Source organism: Falco biarmicus, chromosome 1 (genome assembly GCF_023638135.1).
Source record: "Falco biarmicus isolate bFalBia1 chromosome 1, bFalBia1.pri, whole genome shotgun sequence".
NCBI classification, from domain to species: Eukaryota; Metazoa; Chordata; class Aves; order Falconiformes; family Falconidae; genus Falco; species Falco biarmicus.
In genome coordinates, this window is record NC_079288.1 from 512,350 (window position 1) to 529,858 (window position 17,509).

General features: G+C 55.0%; 1 protein-coding gene across 3 annotated transcripts in view; it reads right to left on the reverse strand.

Annotated features, from left to right (window-relative positions):
* The window catches only part of DNAH17 (dynein axonemal heavy chain 17), a 38,544-nt gene that overhangs the window by 16,580 nt on the left and 4,455 nt on the right, over window positions 1-17,509 (reverse strand). For 2 of the 3 annotated variants that reach the window (XM_056333814.1, XM_056333724.1), the window contains exons 12-49: window positions 17,205-17,400; window positions 16,917-17,063; window positions 16,467-16,575; window positions 16,136-16,239; window positions 15,892-16,032; window positions 15,331-15,474; window positions 14,899-15,081; window positions 14,538-14,795; window positions 14,276-14,445; window positions 13,791-14,013; window positions 13,596-13,712; window positions 13,388-13,474; window positions 12,991-13,143; window positions 12,185-12,433; window positions 11,835-11,957; window positions 11,259-11,606; window positions 11,090-11,181; window positions 10,783-10,909; window positions 10,407-10,559; window positions 9,816-9,941; window positions 9,542-9,649; window positions 9,269-9,400; window positions 8,619-8,779; window positions 8,354-8,510; window positions 7,828-7,932; window positions 7,164-7,321; window positions 6,446-6,584; window positions 5,728-5,955; window positions 5,430-5,567; window positions 4,048-4,180; window positions 3,675-3,802; window positions 3,403-3,551; window positions 2,939-3,221; window positions 2,609-2,782; window positions 1,416-1,623; window positions 1,154-1,319; window positions 504-606; window positions 201-348 (exon numbers count right to left, since the gene is read on the reverse strand). In XM_056333814.1, the coding sequence (XP_056189789.1) occupies window positions 201-348; window positions 504-606; window positions 1,154-1,319; window positions 1,416-1,623; window positions 2,609-2,782; window positions 2,939-3,221; window positions 3,403-3,551; window positions 3,675-3,802; window positions 4,048-4,180; window positions 5,430-5,567; window positions 5,728-5,955; window positions 6,446-6,584; window positions 7,164-7,321; window positions 7,828-7,932; window positions 8,354-8,510; window positions 8,619-8,779; window positions 9,269-9,400; window positions 9,542-9,649; window positions 9,816-9,941; window positions 10,407-10,559; window positions 10,783-10,909; window positions 11,090-11,181; window positions 11,259-11,606; window positions 11,835-11,957; window positions 12,185-12,433; window positions 12,991-13,143; window positions 13,388-13,474; window positions 13,596-13,712; window positions 13,791-14,013; window positions 14,276-14,445; window positions 14,538-14,795; window positions 14,899-15,081; window positions 15,331-15,474; window positions 15,892-16,032; window positions 16,136-16,239; window positions 16,467-16,575; window positions 16,917-17,063; window positions 17,205-17,400 (6,068 nt within the window). Of the gene's footprint in view, window positions 1-200; window positions 349-503; window positions 607-1,153; window positions 1,624-2,608; window positions 2,783-2,938; window positions 3,222-3,402; window positions 3,552-3,674; window positions 3,803-4,047; window positions 4,181-5,429; window positions 5,568-5,727; window positions 5,956-6,445; window positions 6,585-7,163; window positions 7,322-7,827; window positions 7,933-8,353; window positions 8,511-8,618; window positions 8,780-9,268; window positions 9,401-9,541; window positions 9,650-9,815; window positions 9,942-10,406; window positions 10,560-10,782; window positions 10,910-11,089; window positions 11,182-11,258; window positions 11,607-11,834; window positions 11,958-12,184; window positions 12,434-12,990; window positions 13,144-13,387; window positions 13,475-13,595; window positions 14,014-14,275; window positions 14,446-14,537; window positions 14,796-14,898; window positions 15,082-15,330; window positions 15,475-15,891; window positions 16,033-16,135; window positions 16,444-16,466; window positions 16,576-16,916; window positions 17,064-17,204; window positions 17,401-17,509 lie in introns of those variants that run through there. The other variant, XM_056333640.1, reaches the window with a different exon arrangement.

The following is a 17,509-nucleotide window of genomic DNA, read 5'->3' on the forward strand; positions in this document are numbered from 1 at the left end:
TAAACATGAACAGTAGAGAAGGCAGAACTGAGGTTTCGTTGGAACAGTGCTGTGATGTGGAGGTGCAGCACGGGGCTCCCAGAGCACTGGGTGGTTGTGGGGTGGTTGGGTTTCCTGGTGCTGGTGGGCATGGGTGCATAACCCAGGGGGCTGATGCTGGTGTATGCCGCCTTCCCACCCACAGTGTGGTAGGGGCTCACCCAGCGCTGCTGCCACCAGCTGGGACTGCAGCTTCTCGACAGCTGGTGGCATCCTCTGCAGGGCCAGGTGCTGCGCGAGGATGGTGCCATACACGGTCAGCAGAGCCTCCTGGCCAGGAAAGCTCATGGCGAAGACACAGAAGTGACGCTGCGGCAAGGGACAAAAATTCAGGTGCGAGCTTTGCTCCGAAGGGGCTGATGCAGCCAGCCAGGACCATGAAGTCCCATCCCACCTCACCCAGGCTCTGGTCCCAGGAGAGTGAACACGTGGGGCACAGCCCCAGCCACATGGATCCTGCCTACCTGCAGCCTGGAGTCGATGGTAAAGGACCCTGCGGTTGGGTTCATGCAGGCCACATACTGGCAGTTGTGAATGTCCTTCAGGGTCAGCTTGTTCCTGTCGTACCTGTGCAGGGACCGGGACCATGACGCTTTCCCCAGGGACGGGTTCCTCCAGTTGGGCTGTGCCCCACCAGCCCCATGGAGCTCAGTTGGGGGGATGTGGGAGCAGGGGTCCCCATTTCTGTGGTGCTCAGCAAAGCCTGGCACCACCTTCGGCAATGCTGTGTGTGGCCCTTCTTGTGCCCCATGGCCACACCTGGCCTCAAACCCCCTCATGACAGCCGGCACTCATCACCTCTTCCCCCCTTCCCAAGTGAGCCCTCCCCGCTGCTTGCGCTGCATGCCCCGCCAGCACTGGTGATGGGGCCATTTCCCTTGGACGGGGTGTGGAGTCACCAGCAAAGAGTTTCCCCATTCCTCTGCCAAAGTCTTCCCACAGCTCTGGGAGGAAGCAGGCAGCTCAGCTCTGCCAGAAGCACGTGCAGGAGGCAGCATGGGCAGGGCACGGCTGCAGTTCTCCACCGGGGTGGGAGAGGTACCGGTGCAGCACAGGTTTGCCAGGCAGAGGGTCACCGAGGTCCCACAGTGGGGGCCACCTGCCAGGCACTCACCAGTGTCCACGGTCCATGTGCTGCCGTATGAGTGTGTGCGGTGCCACGGTGCCGTACTTGTCTACCTCTGGCATGTTCATGTCATCGATGAAGTAGATAAGCCTCCTGGTCCCCGGTGGGCCGTAGTTCCTTCCTGACTTCTTCTCCAGGGACTTCTCAAAGGCAGCTGAAGCAAGAGGAGCTGGTGGGCCACCGGGCAGCACCATGGGGCTGTGTGGCACAGCTTGGCACAGGGCCAGCTGCTGGCTTGAGCCAGCCTTACCCTGCAGCATGGCTGAGGTGGTGTAGAAGTTGAAGGGCACAGACTGCACAAGGTATTCATCTGCATGGAGCGCTTCAAGCTTGTCCCATGTCAGGATGGATTTTCCCGTCCCCGTGTTCCCCACCAGCATCACCGGCCTCTGCTTCTCCATCAGCAGGTCCATGAAGTAGCGAATGCGGATGGTCTCTGTTGTGTGCACCATGGAGGCCTGAGGAAATCACACTGTCAGTCCTCAGAGCTTGCTTCCTGCTGCCAGAGTTGACGTTTGCCCAGAGGTGGGATCTACTGCTAGGGCAGCAGGCAGCATGCCAGCAGCCTGCCTGGCTTTCCCGGCAGTGCCAGCTGGTGAAGTGGCAGATGCTCTCTCTCTGTACAAACCTGATCCCTCTCTAAAGCAGAAAGTCTCAGATGCTTGGTTATTCTAAAGACTTTCTGAACACTAGGAGCTGTCAGAAAACTGAGTTATTAAAACAGAACAACACAGCACAGCTCCCGAAACTGTCCCCAGTGTCTTTGTTCAGCCAATGCAAGGGCCAAATTCAGCCATGGCACCTCTCCCTCTCCCTACGTAAAATCACAGAATGGTTTGGGTGTGAAGGGACCCTAAAGACCATCTAGTTCCATGCCCCTGCCATGGGCCAGGACCCTTCCCACCAGCCCAGGTCACTCCAAGCCCCGTCCAGCCTGGCCTTGGACACTGCCAGGGATGGGGCACCCACAGCTGCTCTGGGCAGCCTGGGCCAGCACCTCGCTGCCGTCACAGTGAAGAATTTCTTCCTTATATCCAATCTAAATCTACCCTCTTTCAGTTTAAAAATCTTTGACACCCCTCCCCTTCCTCAGGACAGCATTTCAAAAGACATGCAAATAAAGTTTTGAAGTACAGTTTTGCATTTGGGCCATAGTTGCAATTATTTCATGAGAATCTACAAAACCCCAGGTTAATCAGAAATCAAAAAAGAAGAGTTGCCACCTGCAGCTCTCACTGAGGTTTCTTCAGGGTAAAGCAGAACCACAGAAATCCACAGGGTTTGCCAGGTGCCACCAGCCTGTGCGGTGGTGTGTCAGAGCCACTCCAAATCCCTGCACTGCTCCAGGCACAGGGTCTTGCCCCATTGCTCAGGATCATGGAGCAATAAACAAATAAAACATAAACACAGACAGCTTGTGTAAATACCTGTAAAAAAAAATACCTGTAAAGGGACTTCAGGATCGAGTTCAAATTTTGGCACTTTTTCAGTCCAGGGCATGAATTTCTTTGTTTCTGGATCAATGTAATAATCAAATATAGTCCCCTGCGAAGGAAACTTGATGGTTTTAAATTCTTTCACCCACCACTTGCCGAACTCCAGGCGGTAATCCACGAGCTGGGAGGAACCAAACGGAGAAAAACTGAGGAACTGGCCAGTGCCGCTGCTTTAGTGTTTTCCAAAGGGCCGCAGCTGAGGGACAAGGCTGGCCAGGAGGCTCTGGCAAGCTGGCAGCTGTGGGCAGGTGCCGAGTGGTTGGTCCCACAGCCGTACCTGATCCTGGGACAGGGCCCCACCAAAGGCCCAGGCACAGGCGAAGATGAAGTAGAGCTCGTATAGCTCCCAGGGCGAGTCTGGCGGGGTGGTCTGTGGCGTCAGGAAGCACTCCAGCAGGTACAGCACCGTTTGTATCACCGTCACCTCAGGGACAGGGGTGATCTTCTTGAATCCAGACTTGAGCTTCTCTAGGCACACTGGCAGGTACTTGTCAAAGAGGATCATCAAATTGGTCTTCTCAGACTGCACTGTTCTCGTCTCAATCCAGCTGGTCACAATGCTGCAGGAGGGATGGGTAGGGCTGCAGGAGAGTGCATGGGGGGCCAGTGCCCGTCCCATCCCATTCCACCCTCACCCCATCCCATTTTGTCCCATCCCATCCTGTCCCATCTTGTCCCACCTCATCCCATGCCATTCTGTCCCATCATGTTCCACCCCTCCACCTCCCTCCCTGGGCTCACGGGTTCCAGCCCAGGTCTGTGTGGTTGACATAGAGGATTCCTGCCCGGGACACAGTTGCTGGCGTGGCAGTCCGCAAGTGGCTGATCTCGAAGAGGAGCCGCATGGTGGGGTTGAGAGGGATGCGCTCGCTGCTGGCCAAGGTGAGAACCTGGGGGAAGTGGCCCATCATGGGGGCATGCCCTGATCTTGGGGCCCAGGCACGAACACAAGCTGATCACCTCGAGTAAATATAAACGAGTGAGCAAAGCTCCTGGTGTGTGATGGCACCGACCTTATTATCATCCATGACTGTGTTCAGGGACTCGATCCACACAGGGTCAACATCTCCATCAAGGATGATCCACTTGGGCCCCTTATGTGTGATGTTGGCCAGGTCACGCATTGCTGAAGAAAACAGACCTGCTCCATAGAGACATGTGGGTTTGTCCTTTCCATGCATGGCACGTTTGCTGGGGGAACATGTGGGACTGGGTGCTTCCCTGAAACATGTTCCTCCTCCCTCCCACTCCAGTAAAAAGCCCCAGGGAAAGGTCTTCCCATTCCATCACTGCATCACAAGTGTTTACAGAGACACAATTTATGAAGGCATTTTCCTATGCACCAGCCACTGCTGAAGCGTGGTTTGGGCCATGTTGGTGTCTCACCGTCCTTCCAGTCTCGTGTGGATGGATGAATAAACCCAAACAGCTCATCGCAGGTCACAGCCTTTGGGTCAAGGTCCACGGTGACTGGCTTCCGCTTCATGTTTTGGTACGTCTTGTTGAGTGACCTCAGCACCTGTGAAGAGGGGAGCCACGCACCTGCCACAGCGGCTCCTGTTACAGATTTGCTAATAAGTTAAGATTGATTGACTTTATTTGATTATTTGATTGTATAAAATCAATTATGTAATAGAAATATAGAAGGATAAGAAATATATTTTAATGAAACTTATATAGTAAAAGCTGCTATAAAAATCCTCTGTACAGCCCCGTACTAAGGCCAGAGGTATTGGTCAGAATCACCTAGTAGGAATGTTTAGAACTTAGATAACAGACTTAAGATTTGAGATGATTGTTTATGTGTAACCTAGGAGAATGCACTAAAATGTCAAAATGAGAATTAATGTGAACTGGGGAGAGTCGAGTGAAGCAACCCATAGTTGCCGGCCAAGAAACAGTTACCTTAAGTGAAAGGTAATTCCGGCAGGGGGAGATTGAGACCACCAACTCATATACCACCTACCCAAATCGTACCCCAGACCCATTTCCGGACCTTTCTAAGCTTTACTGCGCAGAATTGGATATGGGAGGAGAGCATGTTAATGATTTATGGAAAATATTATGATTATGCATGAATACTTAATGAATATGTATGAATGAGTTATATAAAAGGTGTATGATTTTGAACCATGGTGTGCATTGATCGTGAGAGGACTCACTCACGCACCCGGCCGTTAATAAAGAAGTGTCTGCTTATCTACATCTCATTGGTGTCGATAAGTTCTTCATTCCGAGATTTCGGTAACATTCCTACAAGGGTGTTCGCAGCCTTCGGCAGCCTTTGCCCACAGTGGGGGCACAGAACCTTGCTCCCACCCACTGCAGAGCACCCATGCCTGGACAGCTGCTGGGAGGCTCTGGACTTCCCTCTGCAGAGCCGGCTCCTGGCCAGGGTCTTGTGGGAGCACAGAGACCCCCCAGCAAGCACCGTCTGGCCTGCCCTCCGGCACTGCAGCATGCAGGGCGTTGAGAGACTGTGCCTCTGCCTGCTCTGTGCCTCATCCCCGCTCTGCTCATGGGTGTCCTGGGCAGCCTCTTCACTGTGCATCCCAAACCTGTTCAGCTCCATGGGCTGAGCCTGGCACGCGTGGTGCTAGAGGACCAGCATGGCTGGGCACTGGCCCCTACCCAGCCACTGCTGCTGTCTGTATGGCCAGCTGAGGCCAACCACAACATCCTTGCCGAGAGGACAGAGACGGCTGTGCGATGTGCTTGGATGGGGGCAGGAGGGGGACCTGTGTCCATGGGGATGGTTTGGCCACTACCTGGGACTTGCCGCAGCCGGCATTGCCGACGATGAAGACAGAGTGTCTCACTTGCAGCAGCTCCTCCAGCTGCACCACCTTGAGCACGAAGCTCTCCTCTGCCTGCAGCTTCAGCTCCAGCACGGACTGCCTGATGATCTGGGAGGAAGAGTGAGCGCTGACCACGGGCAGCCGTCACATCCTTGGCAAGGCCCCAGAGATGAGCCGGCCACCCCAGAAGGGCTGAATGGACCTTCAGCCTCTGCACCCTGCTGGGGCTGGGATGTCTCTGGCACTGGTGCCGTGCCTGGGCTCGCACCTTCTCAAAGTTGAGGTCCCTCTTCCTGGGGACATCCAGGGATGGGAACAGGTCTCTGATCAGCCCCATGAAGATGGGCAAGTCATCTGTCACGATCTTGGGGATGTTAATGTCTCGTAAAGCTCTCATCAGAACTTGGTCCTCGGCAAGGCCAGGGTCCCCTCTCTTCATGGAGCCCGCTACCACCAGCACAGACTTGATAGCTCGCAGACCCCAGTCATAGTGGTCCTGCCAACAGGCAGCAAAATATTACAGCTTCATTTTGGAGAGGGAGAACTGCTTTAAACAACTCAACAAAGGAACATCCTGTCCATCGCCCCACACCCAGGTTGTCCAGGCTGTGTCCAGCAGACTGGACTTAAAGTGAGATTATTTAAAATACATGTCCCAGCCAGTCACGAGGAGAACAGCAGTCTGACTTGCTTCCTGGAAGCACATTTTTATTGTAAATCACTTCTGCTGAGATGAATAATATAGGGATGCTCTCATCTTAACTGTCTGTATTCTCTTCTATTTTTGGACTTTATTATTTCTTCCATAAGGCAGAAATATGCCATATGATGCACCAGCATGGAAGTGGAATTTATCCAGCTCTAGACGTGAACTATGCAGAACATCAGCCAACAAGATACTACCATGAATCCTACTATAATCTGTCAGGTTTCAAATTCAAATAAACTCTTTCATCTTAATGAACCATGCAATATTGTTAAATTACCTGTTTAGACAGTAGATCCTTGCAGAGTTTATACAGAGTAATGAACTTTCTTGCTAGAAGCTTAGCATCAATAAAACCTTCTGCAACAAGCATGATTTCACAGATCAGTTCAAAATCGGGGACCACCATGGCACAGGGTCTGGAGAAGAGTGGCAGTGGGTTAGGAGGGCTGTGCACAGATGTCCACACACACCTCACCCTCCCACAGCCAGCATGAGTTTGCACCCAGGTATCCAATATAAATTGTTCCCTGCTCATCAGAGAATTGGGCAGTAATTTACACTGGCTGGGGTCTCTGTTCCAAGCAGGGCTCATGTCACAGCTGGATCAGGTCACCCTGCACCTTCTGCAGGCACAGTTTGAGTTCCTCCATGGACAGAGATCCCACAGCATCCCTGGGCCACCCCTTCCAGTGCTTGACCACCTTTTTTTCTTATTCTCAACTGGAGTTTTAGCTGAAGGTGGTAATTAGACATGCCAAGCATCCTCTTCCCCAGGCTAAGCAGCCCAGCTCTCCCAGCCCTGACCATCTCGGGGTCTTTGAGCAAGGCTGTCCTAGGGTGCCAAGGTCTTTCTCTGACACAAGGGCCACCAGTACACACAAATATCTTCATTTGCACTAACAAAGGCTTAGATCACATTAGCACACGAGCGTTACTGCAGACGTAAATGCTGTAACAACTGCCAGTTACACAGTGATCCATCTGCCTATGGGTACCTGAACAGAGCTTTTAAATTTTCAGGCAGTTCTGTCCATCCTGTGTAGCCAGGATTCATGGTTATGAACAGCCCAGCCGATGGAATCAAAGCAATCGTCTCTCCAAGGAAATTGAATGTTTTCTTCTTGGCACGAATTGCATCTTGAACACATTTCACCTGGCAGGCAGGCAGAGGTGTCAGTGTCGACAGCCCCGTGGCTCCCTGCCCTGCGCCCCTGGCTCACCCTCGCCGCCTGCCCATGGAAAGTGAGCCTGGAGGGTTGTTCATGCTATCAGTAATGCCAGATACAACGCTGAGGGCTTGCCAAAGCCATGGCGGCACAGCCATCCCCACTCAGGAGAGCTGGCCTTAAATCAGCTTCTTCCCAGACACTGCAACACCCTGTCCCCAGGCAATGGCAGAGCTGGCAGGGGGTGGGGTGGGTGGTGGGTGACAGGTCACTGGGATGGGACACATGGGCTGGGTGATCTTAAATGTGCCCCAAGCCCCTATACTGCTGTGATTCCCCTCCACTTGCATCCCAGCATGGCACAGTGGAAATAACAGCAGCAAACCGTCCCTTTGAAAGTCAGGCTTAACAGAAACATTCGCACATGAACTGGAAAGTCTCTTCCAGTCCCTATGGCACTATGCTGCCACCAGTTTGTATGAAGAGCACGCACCTGCACAGCAATCACGGACAAAACCTCCACCGAAATGCTGTTGAACTCATCAAAACATCCCCAAGTGCCGGTCTGAGCAAGCCCCTTGTAGGTATTGCCGCAGGACTGGACAGAAAGCACCAGAGACAGGCTTCAGACACCAAACTTTTACACAGAGGCTGCAGCGTGGGGATTTGTTAAGAAAGTCCAAGGGCTGGGAGCTGCTGTTGTTTGTGCTGTTCCTTAGGGAAATGCCCTGCAGCATCACAGCCCCCCTGGGCTCCCCTGGGGCTTCCAGGGACACGAGCTGGCCAGAGCCACGGTGGGAGTGAGCAGCACAGAATGGCACCAGGGCTGCTGCTGGACCCACATGTCTCTCGTTGGCTGTTGAGTTGGGGAGAGGAAAGCAGCATCAGTGATGGATGCTGCAGCCAAACACAGGGGCTGCATGCTGGAGTGGTGCCTCCTGAAAGAGGGTCCCCCCTAGCTTTGGTGGACGTCTCATGGCTCTCACGTTGGTGCCACTGTCCCACTCCCCCGTGCCTACCTTGTAGTCCATCTGCTTGGAGCAGCTGAAGATGTAGACCATCATGCCCACTGCCCGGCCCAGGTCCTTGACGGTCTCTGTCTTCCCAGTGCCTGTGGGGCCGATGGGGGCCCCCCCCATGAAGAGGTGGAGGGACTGCATCAGGGTAATGTAGCACCTGTGGAGGGGAGGACATCAGGGCTGAGCAGTGCCAGCAGCGCAGCACAGCCACGGAGCCGATGTTATCGGCGTGGGCAGTGGGAGGTGCAGGGACCCGAGCCCGTACCGATCTGTCAGGGGGGTGATGACCAGCCGGGGGGTGTTCCCCAGGTACTCGTAGAAGTACTGGAGCTGAGCATCACAGATGTTGATGTAGCAGTGCCTCCTCTCCTCGTCCCAGCAGTGCCGGAGCTGGGACTGCCAGGTGAACGCCTGGGCACTCTCCACCTGTGGGGCAGCTGGCTGTAGGGGGCAGGCAGGTGCCAGTGCTGCCCACTCCAACCCGCTGGCACCACAGTGAGTGCCCACACACGCCTGGTCAGGACCCTTTCTGACCTCAGTAAATGAGGACAGAGTCAAACAGGTCCCAGTGCAATGCTGGGGTGGCTGAGAACCATCCCTCCCTGTGGCCCAGCCCACCCCATGCTGACTGTGGTGCACAGTCCTGCACAGTGGCTCATGGCTCCCACTGAGCATGGCAGCAACCAGCACAACCGCTCCTTGACCTGGCTCTGACCAAGACCCAGCCCGGTCTTGTCTGACCCCGGCTGTGCTGTCACCTCCCTGGCTCCTGTGCATCCCTCTACCACCCCACATGTGGTTTCCTCACGTAATCAGGATACTTTGAAAATATTGGAAAGCAATAAAATAACAGGAAATCTGTGCTCAGAAGTGCCAAGACATAAAGCAGTAAAAATATCCTCATGTAACGAATACCTTCTCAAGGTTCATCTTGGCCACAACATCCCTGGCATGGATATCAATGGTACAGATTGTCATGATCTTCATCCTGTCTCTGGCAGTTAGGTTTCCAGTGAGTAGTGAAATCAGTGCATTTAGCTGAGTAATCTGAGGAAGAAAAGAAACGATGAACAGAAAAATGATATCAGCATTTGCCAAGCCCCTGGTGCCCCCCAGGACTGGACCTCGCCTCTTCCGAGCAGAGAGGGGCTGCAGGACAACTCCAGGGCAGGTCCAAGGGATGCCAACCTGCTTTTTGTTGTAATTCCTCATCGCATTCTCATAGCCTTCCTCCAGCCTTGAAAAGGCAATGCCAACTTCTGTGGTCCACCAGATCTGGGTGCATGTCAGAGCAACCTGCAGCAAACCACAGAGACAAAAAGTGGCCATAAAGGGAAATACGCCATCCCCGCAAAGACACAGGGCAAGTGCCTGCACCTCCCAGGGCTCTCTGCTTGCTTCTCCTCTCGGACCTCGGCTCACACAGCCACTGGCCAGCCTGGCCCCGTGTGGCAGCTCCCACCTGTGCCGGGTAGTCAAACACCCACTGCTCCCGTGGCTTCTCCTCGTAGGTCACCATGGCCTCGGGGATCAGGTGCCGCAGGGTGGAGTGCATGCTCACCAGCACTCGGCTCAGCCAAACCTCCACCTAGAGGGTCACATCCAGCAAATCCTGAGCAAGCGGTTCCTAACCCAGATGTGTCCAGTCTGGCTGCACGACCCTGTGACAGCACACAGGCATCTCCCTGCTGCTCTGCATGGCAAGCTTCTCCTGCGCACTGTGATAAGCTGCAAAGACAACCCCAGCACCCAGCCCCGCAGGGCACTTCCCATGGCAGCTTATGGAACATGGTCTGAGGGCAAACAACAGAGAGGGGAAAAACCCACCGCGAGCGCCTGAGGGGCTGCAGGGCTGGGGCAGGTTTGATATTGCTGCTGTGTTGTTCTACAGCCCTAACACAGATCCCATTTCTGGATTTTTTTTGGCTGAAAGGCTTCAAGATTGTATTTTAAAACTGCTGCCAGGCTGTTAGTGCACAACAAAGGCTCATCCCCACCCTGAGCCTGCCCACCCCTGCCCCTGCAAGCAGAGGCTCCACGAAGCTCAGCTGACCTGGCCGGACAAGCTGCAGTCTGCTCTGAAGGGCACGTACTCCTCATCCCTACTGAACAGCCCCAGGCCAACCTTCAGGGGCTTTTTGTCTGGACTCATCTTGAACTTCAATTTAGCCAGACTGTCGAACAGCTTCAGCAGATGACGGGACACCTGAAAACAGAGGCATGGCAAAGGTCAGGGTCTGCGTCACACAGAGGTGTGATCGCCGCTTGGATTAACTCCCGCACAGCTCTCAGGGCAGTGCAGCCCTGAGAAGGGGGATGCTGGGGATGGTGTTCTGTCCCTTAGGATGAAAAATATTTTTAAGCTGCTATAACAAGTTTGCATGCTAGAGACATGGGACTTGTCTCCACGCTTTATGCACAACTTATACCTCAACTGGCTCATTCCCATTAGATAAAATATCAAGCAGGTCTGCAGAGGAAACAAAGTAGAATCTGGGAAAAGCCAGTCTTTTGGTCTCAAGGTATTCAGCCAAAGCCTTCTCACAGAGCACCAATCTAACAGAAAACAAAGAAAAAACCCTGCAGTTAAACTCCCGCATTTTAGTTTTCACTCTTTGCTAAGTCCTTGTCATGTTGAGACAGATGCCACTTTGGAGAAATCAAACTCTTCCTTGGCCTTAGGCCAGCCAGCACAGGCCTCTTGGTAATGCCTCACCAGGACAACTCCAACCTTACCTTTTCTGCAACGCTTCTAGCTTGTTGTAGAGACCAGGCTTGTTTGTAGCTTCAATCACATTGGGAGTTTTTACTGCATCAGCCAATAAGTCCTGCAAGAGGAAAATGATTCAGCCCTACCCAAACCAGCGGCGAGCTCTCAGGCACCTGGTGGGGACAGGCTTCGCACTTTGAATTCTTGATCGACATCATGAAAATGCTTCGAGTCCTCCAGCAGGTGACTGTGGATATCTTCGGAGCCGATGAAGATGCTTTCCAGGTGACTCCACATCCTTTGCACCTCAGACCAGATGCTGATAATGGAGTCAGTGGTTGACAGCTTCTGCTGCCAGCCCGACACCTCCTGAAGGAAAAAGGCGAGGTGCTTGGAGGTCATCAGGTTCTGCAGCTGCACTTGGTTGTCCTCTAGCGTCTCGATGAGCACCTCATCTGCCTTGAGTAGCATGATGCCAGTCCTGGTGTGGGGCTCATGCTTGAACTGCATTGTTGCCCAGGTAGTATCCAAGGTGTTCAGCACCTACAGACAGGGTGTGAGAAATGGGCTGGACTCTGTGGTGCTGGGTCCCAGACACTGCAGAAAGGCAAGGCAGTGACAGGAATGCTTCCCCCATGGCATGAGATCCATGGGTGCTGCACTGCGTGTGGACTTCAGCTCCCAGAAGCAGGAACACAAGCACTAACAGCCACACAGATACACCGGAGCAGAGCTCTCAGCAAAGGAGGGTAGGAACCAAGCCCCATTCACCTTCTCGATCCCCAGTTCTTTCGTGGCTTTCTCCACGATGCCATGAACCTCATCCTCAAACTTGTGCAGGTTCAGCTGAAGTAGATCTGCGAGGGTTGTGTCCTTGGACATGGTGAAGTTCACCTGGAGCAGAACCAGCACTGTCAGGGCAGGGACGCCCCTGCAGGGAGAGGCAGCCCAGCAGCTCACCCAAATAAGCTCATTAACACCCACGTTTAAAGACACTACACAAATATGTGTATATGGCCAGCTTTTAAAACAGATTGCATGCTTCCCCCAATGGATGCAAATCTCAAGAGCCTCCTAGGCCAGGGGTTGGAGCCAGGGAAGGGCGGGAAGGCAGGGAGCACCTTGGTTGCCTGCATGAGCTCCTGCCAGTGCCGGTCCCTGATGGCCAGGTTCTGCAGCTCATTTATGGGGCGCAGGGATGTTATCATGTTCTTCACGCTGTTGTCCAGCCCTATGAATGCATCCCAGCTTCTCATCTCCTTATCCAAGCTCTGAATGTCTTCAGCAAATTTCTGACAATTGATATCCATCTGCTCAACGCTGATATCCTTCCACTTCGTGGTCTTCCAGTTATCAATGCTTGTGTTAACCTGAATTCAGGAATACATTTTTACAGGACATGTAATTAGCAGAAGCATTCTTGCCTAGGATGAAGAGCAGCATGCCCAGTGCCAGCACACCCCACGTACCCATGTTGGGGTGCGCAGCCTCCACACCAGCAGACCTGCTCTAATGCTGTGACAACCCGCCCCGTGTCTCATCCCACCTCTCATGGCAACGAGACTCTCAGAGGAGCTAACCTGACCTTGCACCCTTGGCTGGCAGTGCCCAGCTGGCACAGGGAGGTCACACCAGGTGCCCCATGCCTGCTGACAGCACTCTGCTGTCAAGCCCTTGCTTGGAGGCAGTGTTGGGCATTGTGCCCTGGTGCAGGGGCCAGCACCGAGCCCAGGGGTCCTGATCACTCTGCTTGACCACAGATGGCTACCAGCAGCCACCATCTGCAGATACAGCTCATCACAGCCTCAGAAACTTCAGAGCTGTGAGGGCCAGCCCAGCACACCCCAGAAGCCTGTTCTACACACCCCAGTGCTCCTGCCTCACCCTGCCCTCCCCAGCATGCTGGCTCATAGACCGCGGCACGTACCAGGACAATCATGTCCCAGAGCTCCTTCAGCAAGCGCACCTCCCTGTGGCACGCTTTGAGCTGTTTGTATTCTGGGACCGACACTTCAAATAGCCTGGCTGACTTGGACAGGGCTGCCATGTCACTCTCCATGGCAGCGATGCTCTTCTGTTGCTGGCCGGAGACAAAGAAAAGGTCTCAGCTGGGGACCGTGTGCCAGGGACATGTCTCCTACCCTGGTGATGGCTCTGTCCCCACTGCCACAGGGCCAGATTCCCCCCATTGGGCTGGGAGCTGGAGCCAGAGCAGTTGCCCCTCCCCAGCCCTGCTGTGTAGTAGCACCTGGTGCATGAGGCTGGGGGTGACCGGGCAGTGCTGGTGGGGACAGTGGTGGCCCTGGTGTCCTCCCCTTCCTTACCTCATTCAAGGACTTGTAGGGGTCTGGGTCAGTGTATGAAAAGGGAGCTTCTCCCTGGAAGGTCTCCCAGAAGGCATGCTGCCGGGCCTGTGGGGGACGACAGGGCTCAGCGGGGCAGCCGGGAGCTGGCAGCCGGGGAGAGCAGTGTGGTCATCCTGCAGTTGCTGAGAAGCAGCTCACTTGCCCCCCCAAGCCCCAAGGCAGGTACCTTGAACTGCTGGCACTTCCTGCAGATGAGATTGACCTTATTGGCTTGCAGGGGCGCCATGTTCTGCTTGACACGCAGGCAGAGCTTCTTGGTGCTGTCCCAGTGCTCAGGAAGGTCCTGTGGCAAGTACTGCATGATGTTGGCAGCCCGGCCCCAGGAGCCTCTGCTTAGCCCCCTGCACCCCCAGCAGCTCACATTGAGCTGTAGGTAGATCTTCTCCGGCATCTCCTCTCCATAAGTGCTGAGCAGGGCAACTGTCTCCTTCAAGGGCTCAAACATGCTGTCAGTCGCTGCCTGCCTCTCCTTGACCCTCATCAGGTGTCCCGTCACCTCCACCAGCCCTTCATAGTCTCCCTCCTCCAGAGGTTTACTCAAGCTGGTGTTTGCCTCTTGGATGAAATCTTCCAGCTCCTGGAGACTGGGAGGAAGGTGGTGGTGCTCACCGGGCATTCCCAACAGGGTTCACAGCTGCCCCAGTGCTTGCTCAGGGCTCGCTCTGCAGGGCATGCCCCCCCAGGGACTCACCCCCACAGGGATGCCTGGCACGTTTGCCCACATCTCCACAGCTCCATCCCTTGGGGACAGCCTGCCCCGGCACACTGTGGCCTTTGCCACAGCACAGCTGTGCTCCAACCACCAGGAGTTCCCCATCCCCATGCCAGGGCTCACCAAGCCCTTACCTGGTGGTAACGTGGCTGGTGAGGTGCTGCCGGAGCACCAGACCCCGTCTCCTGACAACGCTCAGCAGCGCCTGCTTGAAGGTGCGGCAGTCGCTCTGAAGCCACCCCCCAAACACCTTCATGTTCGCTAACCCCAGCACCTCCTCGCACAGCGCCTTGCAGGCGTCAATCTGGGGACAAGAGCTGGTCACTGCCCATGGCCGGCACCTCCCTGGGCACCCAGTGTCCTCCTGGGAACCCGGTACCTCCCCAGGCACTGTACCTCCTGCTGAAAGAGCTGGAGGGATGGGGTGCCATGAGCTGGGGGTTCCTCTGGCCGCAGCTCCACCTCCTCAGCGTCAGGGGCACTGCCCAAGGCAAGGAAGCGCTGCAGGAACTCCTTGGGGTCCTCCAGCCACAGGTGGCTAGCTAGCTCCTCGAAGCTGGCACTGTACTCCTTGGCTTCCATCATGGCACTGACTGTCAGTGACACCACCTCCTCCCGCATCCTGCTGAGGTCCGTCTGCTCTTCCAGGGTGGTCTGAAGGGACAGGCAGAGCTCTTGCAGACTGGCTGAGGGGACTGGGCATCCTTGCCCACCTCCATCTGGAGGTGCTGGGAGGTGCTGCCTGCCATGGACTGACCTTGTAGCTCAGCTTTCCCTCCAGCAACCGAGGAATGCATGCCGTGGATGCGTAGATATCGCTGAGCAGGCTCTCCATCAGCTGCAAGAAGTTGTTGTCGTCTCCCATCTCCAGCGAGGGATGGTACTGCACTCTGCCATCGCACAGCTCCATGCACACCTCAAACAACGGGGCCATGTCAGCCTGAAACAGGTCAGCACCCCACATGGTGATTCACATTCCGTGTCCCCCCAGCCCCCAGCCCCGTGGTCCCCCTGCAGCAGGAACAAGGGAGGACATCGGCACCTCCAGCGCTCGCTGCATGGGTGTGCCAGTGAGCACCGGGACGGGTACATTTGGCCACTAAACAAATGCCTGAAGAAAGGTGAGCCGTGGGACATGCCAAGCACAGGCAGAGCAGGGCACTGTGCCACAGGGCAAACCTGGACCTACATCAGGGGCCATGTTGGTGAGCAGCAGCTGCAGAGATTTGTGGATAAGTCTGAAGAGTCCATCCAGTATAATTCTGTCTATGTGTCCCATGTAGTCCAGCCATTTCTGTGATGACTTCTCAGCCTTGAACAGATCTGCATTCTCCTGTAAGCAGGAAAAAACAATTGCTATTTGTCAATAAATACAGATACCCAGCAAACATCCCAGTTCCCAACACTGTGAGTGAATGAGTCTTCTCTCGTGGTCCCTGTGGGTTTGTCCTGCCTGGCTGTCACATGCATCCTGCATTGTTCTTTCCCTCTCAGCTGTATGACACCACAAGTTGCAGCCCTGACCTCATCCGAGAGGGCAGTGGATTTCTGGAGTCCATGTGCAGTGTTCAATGGTCTTTCACTGAAGCCTTGTCTCAGCAGAGACCACAGGACTGAACCCCAGGTCAGAGTCCCCCGCTTGCAGTTACAAAACGGGGGACACCAGTGGGTTCAGAGCATCACAGCACGCGAGGGACAGACAATTCTTGTTAAACCAATTCTGACTGACGTGTCCTGGGACCCATCTCACCTCCACCAAGTCCTGGATCTTTACGCCTGCGTCCCTAATGGCAGCACAGCGCTTGGTTAAGGTGTTTGCTTTCCCATCCAGGTCCAAGAGTGCTGCCTCCTTGTTGCCTTTCCTTTCAAACACGGGAGTGGCTGAGCACTCCTACAGGGAGAAGATGACAGGGCTGCTCCACTATGCTGGGGAAGGGTGAATCCCTGCAGGAGGCTTCCCCGGAAGGTACTTGCAAAGCACCAGCAAAAGCTACCTCCATCAGCTGGGTGATATTTTCCATGTTTAACTTTGCTTTCTGGACCCTGGTCTGCAAGCCATGCAAGGTCTCTCTCATCTCTCGGATATACTCCATGACGCCTGGGAGGAAAACACACGTCCAAACTTGACAGGTTACACAGATACCTCCAAGGCAGCAAGCTGTGGTTGGGGCACTTCGGGGCTATTCACCATGTTTAGCCCTCCACCTCACCCACCCATGTCTGCAGGACAGGGGTCCATGTTTTGGGTGTGATGGCTGAGGGGACCCGAGGCAGGATGGTGCCACGGGCGAAATGCACAGAGAGGATCTCTGGGTGGGTTCGTACCTTCATGGTGCCAAAGCAGGGTGTGCTCTGCACTGGCCAGCTGGCTGTCCACGGCCTCCAGCTGCCCTGCCACCAGCGGGAGCTCCACGGGCAACAGCTTCTGCTTCACCTGGGGAGCCAGCACGTCCGCAGGTGAGTGCTGCAGGCACTGCTCCAGCTGAGACGCACTCCCTGGGGCACTGCTTTTACACCTGGGAATGGTGTCCCCACCCCAATGACACCAAGCTTGTGGGGCGGAAAGAGGCTGGTGTGGCAGCAGTAGCAGCAGCTTGGCTCAGTCATGGGATGGGCAGGGACCAGGGGTGCCAGTGATATGCCTGCTGTAACCCCCCGAGGCTTCAAGGACCCGTCTTGGAGGAGCCTCTCTCAGGGGTCTCCCCAGCCAGCCTCAGCCTGGCCAGCGTGTGGGGTATGGAAAAGCAGCTGGATTGTCCCCCATTTGCAACCTGCCTCATTGTACCAGCCAACGATGAGATTCAGGTTGTCCACAAACTTTTGGAAAGTCTCATTTTGAGCGAAGAGGCTCTTGGCACTGCCCGGGATGTCCTCCTGCTGCTGGAAGTTCAAGTACTTCACCTCCCGCAGAACAGCGATGAGCTGCGAGACACAATCGCCGGAGAAAAGGCTCGTTAGTAAAACATGAAATGTCTCACCACAGCCTCTGCGACAGATTTATGTTCAGGTGAGGGACCACTGTCCTCCCCCTGTGCCAGGCTGGCTGCCCACCCCAGCACTGACCTCTCTGCTGAAGTTCACGCTTAGCAGGGAAGAGCCAGGGTCCCTCAGGATCAAGGGCTGCTCCAGGCTGAAGTGGCACTCCTGGCCGGCTCCACATACCCACTCCTCATAGACCTCCTTGCGGTAACCCTGCAGCAGCCCCATCATTTCTTTGTACTTCGCAGACACCAGTTTAGCTTCAGCACTGACCATCACACTGTCAAGGTCATGATAAAGCAGCAGCTGCTGCAGCAGGACACAGGAGGAAACACATGCCAGGCCAGATCCTGCCCTGGCTGCTGCCCCACATCCCCGTGGGGTGACCC